Below are 9,881 nucleotides of genomic sequence, written 5' to 3'. Positions count from 1 at the left end.
AAAAAGGGGTGGCCAGCAGGGTGAGGGAGGTGATTGACCCCCTCTACTCGGCTCTTGTGAGGCCCCATCTGCAGTGCTGCGTCCAGGCCTGGGGCCCCCAGCACAGGAAGGACGTGGAGCTCTTGGAGCGGGGCCAGAGGAGGGCACTGAGATGGTCAGAGGGCTGGAGCAGCTCTCCTATAAGGAAAGGTTGAGGGAACAGGGATTGTTTAGCTTGCAGAAGAGAAGGCTGTGGGGAGACCTCATTGTGGCCTTCAGTACTTGAAGGGAGTGGATAAACAGGAGGGAGAATGGCTTTTTGTGAGGGTGGATATTGATAAGACAAGGGGGAATGGTTTTAATCTGAGACAGGGGAAGTTTAGGTTGGATATTAGGTTTTTCAGCCAGAGGGTGGTGAGGCACTGGAACAGGTTGCCCAAGGAGGTTGTGGATGCCCCATCCCTGCAGGCATTCAAGGCCAGGCTGGATGTGGCTCTGGGCAGCTTGGTCTGCTGGTTGGTGACCCTGCACATAGCAGGGGGATGGAACTGGATGAGCACTGTGGTCCTTTTCAACCCAGGCTATTCTTTGATTCTGTGATTGATTTGAGAAAAAGTGAGGTATAGGAGCAATGATGTAGGCAAACGGTTCACAGCTGCTCCTATATTGGTTACTGCCAGACACAACATCACTATCTTATTAAACAAACCATGAACTTAGAAAAACTGTTTTATCCACTTACTTATTTCTAAAGTGAACTGAGTCTGATTAACATTAACACCAAAGTGCTGCTTAAGTCAATCACATCTCTGCTGAACTTTAGTGATTTTGCCTGAAGACTCCAATGCCTGCCAAATACACGATTCCAAAATTCAAATGATTATCTGTATGCAAAGGAGGTCAACCAAAGAGCTTGAACTGATATTTTATTTATCAGTGTATCTAAAAAAGGAAAAAAAAAAACCCAAACCAACAGCAAACCCACCTACTGAATTCCCTTGATTCCTTGAATTAATAGTTTCAGAGATAAAATTTTCTTGTGAGTAAATACATAAATAATCCTCAAACAGAACAAGCAGAGAATTTACAACTTTCTTAGAAAGCACAAAGCACCAGGTCATGGGGCACTGAAACCAAAGGAATGTGGCTGGCCATCCTTCGCTGATGATTACATTCCAAAAGTGATTAATATAAGGCTGGTTGAGTAGTGTTGCATCTCAGCATTACATGGACTGCTGTCTCTTCTCCAGGCATTTCTCAATATCATCCAATACTTGGACAGCTGCTTTAGGAATACGAGTCCCTGGGCCAAACACATTAGTAACGCCAGATTTATATAGGAAATCATAATCCTGTACAGAAAGAAATGTAAGATCTTTAGTTAACAGTGCAACAGAAAATTAACCTTCACAGTGACTGTATGTGCTGGGCCTGAGAAAATATGCATCAACTCCCTGAGAGGCAACAGAGCATCAAGGGAAATGGCAAAAAAAAAAAAAACAGTAACTGGAGGAATAAAGAAATACTAAAAAGTATCTACAAGAAAGGTCTTATTTGTTTATCATCAGGCTAATATCAGAAGTCAAATGGATGCAACCCTGAATAACCTAATCTAAATTTGATCTACCTTCAAATTTTGAAAATGCTGCTTTGAACAAGGGCTTGGAATAGGTGACTGGCTGCTAATGGTCCCTACAATATACTAAGTAAATCTGATGTTATAGTCAGCCTGAAATTCTGAAGTGACTGGAGAAGCAGTTATCTAGTCTCTCTTACTTTTACATAGGATATTCTACATGTCTTTCAGCTACAGGCTAGTAGTATTCTACTGGACAGAACATAATTCGTCTCTTAGAAAAATCCTAGGAGTTTTATTTGTTTGTTTTAAAAATCTGTCCTTTTGAACTATATACCTGACTAGTTAGAGAAGGAAAATATCAGGGAAAAGGGAGTTGAAAGAAATTTGTATGCAAAATCAGTCTGAATCTCTCTAGACAGAAGACAAACCTAGAGATGTTACAGCCAGGAAAATTCTGAATGAGCTACAGAAAATTTTAGGAAAAAGACACAGATCTGACTGCAAGGGAATCCAGAAAGCTTAGAAGAAATAGTTAATGAGAGGGACTAAGCCTGATGACAGAAAACATGAGGAGCAGCTAACTACAGAATGAGATGTGCAACCTACAGTTGCACTGATCAGCCATATCTCTTAATCACTGTGCCTCTTCAGAACCATTACTGAAAGTCCTAAGTTCCCGTCAGATGGGAGCTAGCTTTTATCAGTATTATGCAAGGTACTGGTAATTGAAACTAACAGAACATGAAAAACACTTCCCCGAGGCTAGTCTCCTCACAGCAGAATTTAATATCCCATCCAACAAACAATGTAAGTTAAACCAAGGCATGATGTACAAGAAAGCTCTATCAACAAGACATGACAGCACTCTGTGACCTTCCTGCAGATCTGTGCTGAACCTGGTGATGGTACCCAGCAGCCTTCAGTGCTGTGTGTCACCTCTGACATTCAGAGTATCTAAGAAATAGCTAAAACTAGCAAAGGTGGAGATGATACTGATGCATACCTGGGGTGGGATGACACCTCCACATATGACAAGAATGTCTGGGCGGCCAAGGGCATCGAGTTCTTTGATGAGTTCAGGCACAAGAGTTTTATGACCTGCTGCTAGTGTGCTCACACCAACACAGTGTACATCTGCATCAACAGCCTGCTGGGCCACTTCGCGAGGAGTCTGTATGGAAAGAGGATTACACACAACTAACAGTCCCAGCCTGGCTGCTGAAAGACATGGGATTGAACACTGCTGAGTCAGTCATACCTGGAAGAGGGGACCTATGTCCACATCAAAGCCAATGTCTGCAAATCCTGTAGCAATAACTTTAGCTCCTCTGTCGTGGCCATCTTGGCCCATCTTTGCAACCAGTATACGGGGCCTGCGCCCCTCACGATCCATGAACTTGGTAACTCTGATTGAAAACATGAATGATATCATTGTTAGTCACTGAGATTCACTAGAAGCATTTCCACAAATTTAAAATAAAAGCACTAGCTGCAACTGCAGCATAATTTCTGTACATCAAATAAAAAGATCTTCCAAGTCATCATTTGCTTATGTAGTTGGCACAGTTATTGTTATATGATTACTAATCCATTTCTTGTATTTACTATTCAGAACAATAAAGTATTCTTTTTTGAAGAAAACCACTACTTTTCTGCTTTGCAATTTTGTTTTCTATGAGGATTTAATGAGCTGAATAATCACCAACTTAAACACAGTTCTTAGATTTTAAGAATAATTATGAACATTTATTTCAAAAGGTTGAAGTATGGCACAAGAAATGCTGTGCAGTAGCACATCACTATGCAGGAGTACAGAAAAGGATTACTACATCTTCCATTCACTGCGCTCAGTCCAATGCCTCCCTTCTGTTTAGTGACAGTTCAGATGTCTGTCGAATTACAAGTGATTGTGTAACCACAACCTCCAAGATTAATCTGTCACCTTACCTCTCATTATCCATACACTGCCACTATCTATCCTTGAGCAGGAAGCAAAGACAACTGTTTCTCAGAAACATTGCTAAAAGGAGTTTTTTAATATTGCTTATACTGTTCTCAGTGCTCTTTTAAATGATGGAGCTGTATGGACTTGGTGCATCTCGAAACCAAATGCTGACTTGACTGGGTTAATCACTGTAGGAATCCACTGGTTTAGTTTGGGGAAAAGAATTACTCAAGACAAAGCATTTATCAGCACAGAATTAAACAGCCTCAGTAGATTGTGCTAGGAAAAGAAAACGCATCATGGAAGAGCAATAAAGCACTTGCACATCTTAGAAGTGAATTATATCACAAGAGCTGAGAGAAACAGACTAACCAGTCTTCTACTTGAGGACCTAGAGGAGTTGAGCCTGCCTTCTCTGTTCCTAAGGACTGTTAAGAATATCAACCAAGTAGTATCTTTGCATTAATTTGTAAAGTCTTACAACTCTTCTCTCTGTATTGTTCTCTTATTCTATATTCTTATTTTCTTATTTACCAACCCACAAGCTCAATCCCAACAAAAACAGTTTTTTGGTGCTCCAAGACTACCTGAGGCAGTACAACCCAAGGCTTGAGTTAAGAGAGGGGCAGGTGTAAAATTTCACTTTTGAAGGCCTGTGCAAAAATGACTTGTAGCAAAGCTACTTTCAATACCGTGTACACTAGCTGGTTCACATGAACTCTAACATGATGGCAGATACAAAAAAGAAACTACTTCCTGATTCTCAAGGAATAGGTTCAGCTTCATGTAAAAGCTTAATTATAAATACTTAAATTCAAAAGAAACTTTTGAAATAAGCTGCCAGCACAATGACCTTTCAATCAGGCTAAACATCACCACTGTGAAGCCATCCGTAAATTCACTTTCAAGAGATTCCACAGCTCTTTAATGTATAAGACCCAACAGAGCAGGGACTTACATGCATCAGCCCATGTTACATCACTGCCCACTGTAACAATTCAGTCTCTTCACTCAAGAGAACAGCAGAAAAGGCAGAAGCTGCCAAAAGGCACAAATAGTCACTGCTTTCACACATATTGCCATCTTCTGATGTTTTCTCCCTAGTGATATGACTAAGTAACAACAAGTAGACAGGAACTTTTATGTTGATAGCTAGGCAGATTTTAGCCTTACAACTTTAGGAACAGTAAAGAAAGAAGCAGCAGGAACAATTTTTGGGCAGCTCAAAACCAGGTTTTACAAATAGGAATAATTGGAAATATCTGTAGAAATTACTATCACACAGTCTTCAGACAAAGCAATCCAGTATATGGGGATTTCAGGCAGTGTTTCTCAGCTTTTTAACCCTAAGACTACCTCATCTGTTTCAACAAAATCTTCAAACCAGAAAACCATCTCAGAGTTAGTTCAATTAACTGTTGACTTTTGTCCTCTTGCACTTATTTTTTCTTATCCTGCTTACTGGCTTACAGGTATGGGAATGCCCACGCAGGTGGTTTGTTATGGGGAATGCTTTTTTAAGGCACAGTAGCATGTAAACCTAATGTGAGCCTGTGTTTGGCTTCCTGCAAAGCCCTCCTCACCTGTTAATAGCATGAAGGATTTCATCACTTTCCCCAAACTCCTGGCGGTAAGCTCCGCTCACCATTCGGTCACTGGCTTTATGCTCCCCAAACACTTTCTTCATTGCATCTGTTATTTCTCCAACGGTGCACCTAAGATAAAAAAACAAAGTATTAATGTTATCAGAAGGCTTACATGGAAACAGAATACAGAAAAAACTGGCAGTAGCCCAACTATTTGCCTTGCTGCAGGAGCAAAATCAATTACACTCGCTTCCCCTGTGGCCCTGCAACTCTGGATGTCTGACTTGCATCTCACTATTGGAACATGCAGGAGTATTTTTAAGAAAATACTGTTCTGCTGATGTGAGAAGTGACTTTACATATGACAAAGCATCTGGGACTGTTACGTGGCAAAATACTGCAGGAAATTAAATCAAGTTTTCTCAACTGGGAATTTTCTAACGCTCAGCTTGCAGGATTCTGCATTTGAACTCATATACTAAGAGTCAAAATATATATATCAAGAAAATAAAGAAGAAAAAGAACACACACAAAAGCAGACTGCAACCTAACTTGTTTACTGGAATTTGTTTCTCTTGACCTTACTGTTTATATTTTAGTACTTCTTATCTGCTTCTAGCAGAGCTATTTTATTGACCGAGAAGCAGAAGAAGCTGGGAAAATCCATTTCCATGCAAGTGACAAGCTTTGTTTGCTACTTGAGACACCGTGCGTGCTAGAAATAATACACATTTTGCTGCTATAGCACAATTGCCAGAAGCAAACCAGGCTGTTCTGACTTCTCATACAAACAAATGAAACAACAGCTTCTGTTACAAAGCATTTAAAATCTTGTGCTTAATGGATTCCACCCTTCCGTGTAAAATCTCACATGCAGAGCTGTCCAAAAACACAATGCTGTGTTCTAATAACAATTGAGCCTACAACCAAATACTGAGGAAAGGAGTCTACTTAGAAGGGGAAAACAGCTCATCTGTGGAGGAAGAACAGTTCACTTAGCAGCTGCATCACAACAAACTTCTGCCTTATGCCAGCATCCCAGAGCTCCTGCTGAAATATATCATCAATAATAATCAGTCAGTAAAAATATGTTATCTTTGAATAGGAAAAGACTAAAATATTTGTACAAAGGAATGATTATAACTCGGTGTACACTTTGTCAAAGTGAAAGGAAGAAAAACAAAACTCTTATAGAACCCTTTGAAAACGTGCTTACAGATAGAGACCTAATCTGTTTGACTACTCCTAAGCATTTTGCAAACCTCTTGAATATGTTCATATTACACCCACCTATAAGCTACTCTTAGGTGAAATGAGGTACTCTAATGGTTTTAATACAAATTACTCAAAGGACATTTGGTGCAACTTCTTGTCCATATACTTTTACAAGAGGATGACCAAATGAATTGCAGTCAGGTTTCCTTTTGCTGTTTGCATTTCAAATAGGTTGTGTGTGATGCCTACCTTACACAGTCTGCCACACAGCCAATAGAACAGATGGATTTTTGCTGTACTAACTGGATCCTCTGTACATCTTAGAGAGGTATTTTACTTCCTGTGACTGCCCAGATATTTTGCTGCTCTGCCACTGGCTCAGGTGCAGCATACTCAGCAAACTTAACAGTAGTTATAATCTAAAGCTACATTAATATGAAATGGTAGAAATAGCAAAAATTCTATCTTCAGCATGTAAGCAAGATCTCTAATGCATACGCCTGAAGGTGGTCTCTTATTTTGAGGTTTCTCTCTTCAGGTCCCCCCGCTTTGTCTTGAAGATAGCAGCAAACTGGACATGCAGTTTTTTACTCATGTCACAGACAAAGGCTTCATCTTTTTGTCATTTCCCCTCCCCCTTTACTTTCTTGAGTTATATTTTGAAAGTTCTCTGCTCTTACCCATTTTCTTCTTCAGCATAAGAAGGAGTCAAGTTTGGACTCCAGAAAACTATACACAAAAAAAGCAACCAATGCCATTTAATAGAAAATTTATATTATCTATAAGTTTATGGATGAACTGGACTTAGACTGGTACTCCCTTTGAATTTATGTTGTTAGTAATGTCATAGAGAGCATTAGTTACAAAGCAACCTGTCTGTGACTGCATCAGAACCCGCTGACATCTCTGTGTAAATCTTCATTTCACAGCATCTGTGGGATCTCGAAAAGCTTAGCAAGTACTACCTGTGTTACACTGGTTTTTGTTTTTCAGAATATCTAAATAATCTTATTAATGTTACTGTTGTCTGATACTAATAAAAAAACAGAAAAACAGACTGCATAAACTGCATTAGATTAAGAGACTTCCTCAAGACTGAACAGCAAGTCTGCAGCAGACTGATAAATAGGATCTGGAAATAGTGACTCCCTCTCAGAGTGCCAGACATCACAGACTGCAGCTTGACATAGATACAGATCCTCCATAAACACTGGCAACTTACTCCTGTGAAAACACTGCCTAAAGGCTTACTGTGACAGAACATACTTTCTCTATACAAATCTTTTTCCCTCTTTTCTTTTGCAAAAGCATGTAAGTATAGTTTATTCAGTTTTAAACCGAAGAGCAGCGCATGCAAGCATGCTTGTGTTTAATTCCTGGTAAATCCAACATTATCCTCCAGTGACCTCCACAATTCAAAGTCAGGTATAGGTAGACATGCTGCTGGATCAGAGCAGCATCATGCTGTATCAGTGTCACGACAAGCTGTCTGTGGGAAAGCTTGTACAGAAATGTATTCAAAGAGTGGCTGTTAGTGTTCGAGAAAAGAGGATGAAATTTAAGAACAAGCGAGAGGGCATTCCAAACATGAGTGATTCTGGCTTGTTCATTCCTGAGGCATTTAGTTGATTAAGGAACAGACAGATATGTTGTATTCTGCAGACTGATGTTTACTTTGAAGCAGAAAATAGTCTTAAAAGCACCTGAAGTGAAAAAAAAAAAAAAACAACAAAACACCAGTCTTCCATTGGGCTCCAAAAGAAGCCTCACTGCTCTATTCAAGAGGATCTTTTACACTGTTGTCGGCCTAAGGAAACATTCTCCTTCAATGATAAAAACATTTTCACACCAAGCTCTGGTGCAGGAAAAGATGAAGCAACAGACCATGTAAGGATTGTGCACATCCCTTTTCACATCTCAGACACTTCTTAAGCTCCCTGACCTATGAAATGGCAGGGTGGCAGAAAAAGGTAGTTATATCTCAAAACTGCTAAGATTCTGAGCCTGAACAACACAACCCCTGTGTACATCATTTCAGATGAAATACTTTGTATTCCCATTGTTCTTCAGTAGAAATTCAAGCATAGCTTTAAGAAACTGTAAAATGCAACAGTCTTACAATATCACATGCACAAGTCCTTGTTTACTTGCACCTCCAAAATAAAATCCAAAAGACCTTGAGACCAACCTCACTGACACCATACTGAAGAATAGCTGAAAGATGAATCATAGAATCACAGAATGGCCGGGTTGGAAGGGACCCCAATGATCATGAAGCTCCTACCCCTCACCACAGGCAGGGTCACCAACCTCCACATTTCAGAGCAGCCCAGGCTGCCCAGGGCCCCATCCAACCTGGCCCTGAACACCTCCAGGGATGGACGGGGCATCCACAGCCTCTCTGGGCAGCTGTTCCAGCACCTCACCACTCTCATAATAAAGAACTTCCCCCTGAAAATGAACAACCAGTTTTTAGATAGCAGCTGGATTTTCACTCTTATCCTTAATACCTTGAACGTGCTGCTTCCACTGCAAGAGCCAGGATATTGCCTTCACCTGTGGCTGCACACTGTGTTAGAGCATCAAGGCATCGCTGAGCTGCTGCTGGGTCTCTGCTAGCCTTCACCTGAAGTGCAGAAGAAAAATATTCAGCCTGAGTAAGAAACGTTATGTGCTTTGACCACAAAACATGGCATAGCTATTTTTTGTCTCTGTTTCAGAAAATGCAAAGTTCTCAATCTTGAAATTCATATCCTCATGAGACTATCTGAAAAGCAATGATTAATACCAAATGAACAAAATTCAAACAAAAATGGTTTTGTTACTACTTCATTTCCTAGGGGGTTTCCATCACTCTACTGAAATTAATGAACAGAAATCCAACTTCTCCACTAGCAACTAGAGTGAATCCTAAGAGATTTAAGGGACATGCTTTTGGGAACTCACATTTTCTGTAATGTTTACTTAAGTTCTATCTGCAATTGTAACAGCCTTCATTTTTAAGAAGGTATTTCCCACCTTATTAATCTTCTCAATCTGCTTGTTACGGACTGAAGAATTATCAATAGCCAAAACTTCGACTGTTTCCTCTTTTTCTAGCTGATATTTGTTTACTCCAACAATTACTTCAGAACCTATTTCCAGGGAAAACACAAAAAATTTAGGATATATGTGCAAACTAGTGTGAAAAGACACAATGCTTGCTTATACGACAAGAACATTTTAAGTAATAAAATACAGTGCTTTGCTTTATAACATTTCAAATAGTTTAAGAAATATAGGAAGGATTTAAGTCTATTTCCTATATTTTAATGTAAGAGATGATTATATGCATGAACATTCAACACAGTTAACACTGGGCAAAAAACAATTTGAAATAGAATATTTATCTTTTAGACTCATTTAGTAGCAACTCACTAAGACACGTTTGCTATTTTCTCTTTTCAAGTTTATATAACTGATTCTTAAAAAACTCAACAAAAGTGCTTGTCCTCTACATTGCTTTGCATTTACTTTTCTGATTTTAGCAGACAAATAAGTGAAGTTTCCACTTAAGCCTGCTCTGTGCATTAAAATT

General features: G+C 39.6%; 1 protein-coding gene across 4 annotated transcripts in view; it reads right to left on the bottom strand.

The window, feature by feature from the left end:
• Nucleotides 1–620: 620 nt before the first annotated feature.
• The window catches only part of MMUT (methylmalonyl-CoA mutase), an 18,267-nt gene continuing 9,006 nt past the window's right edge, over nt 621–9,881 (bottom strand). For 3 of the 4 annotated variants that reach the window (XM_031604949.2, XM_031604951.2, XM_090136632.1), the window contains exons 8-13: nt 9,323–9,438; nt 8,815–8,930; nt 5,087–5,218; nt 2,817–2,964; nt 2,562–2,729; nt 621–1,331 (exon numbers count right to left, since the gene is read on the bottom strand). In XM_031604949.2, coding sequence (XP_031460809.2) covers nt 1,203–1,331; nt 2,562–2,729; nt 2,817–2,964; nt 5,087–5,218; nt 8,815–8,930; nt 9,323–9,438 — 809 coding nt within the window. In that variant the 3' untranslated portion in view covers nt 621–1,202. The remainder of the gene's footprint in view (nt 1,332–2,561; nt 2,730–2,816; nt 2,965–5,086; nt 5,219–8,814; nt 8,931–9,322; nt 9,439–9,881) is intronic. The other variant, XM_031604950.2, reaches the window with a different exon arrangement.

This window comes from Phasianus colchicus, chromosome 2 (assembly GCF_987193195.1).
Source record: "Phasianus colchicus chromosome 2, bPhaCol1.hap1.1, whole genome shotgun sequence".
NCBI classification, from domain to species: domain Eukaryota; kingdom Metazoa; phylum Chordata; class Aves; order Galliformes; family Phasianidae; genus Phasianus; species Phasianus colchicus.
This window is presented reverse-complemented; position numbering and strand designations above follow the sequence as displayed.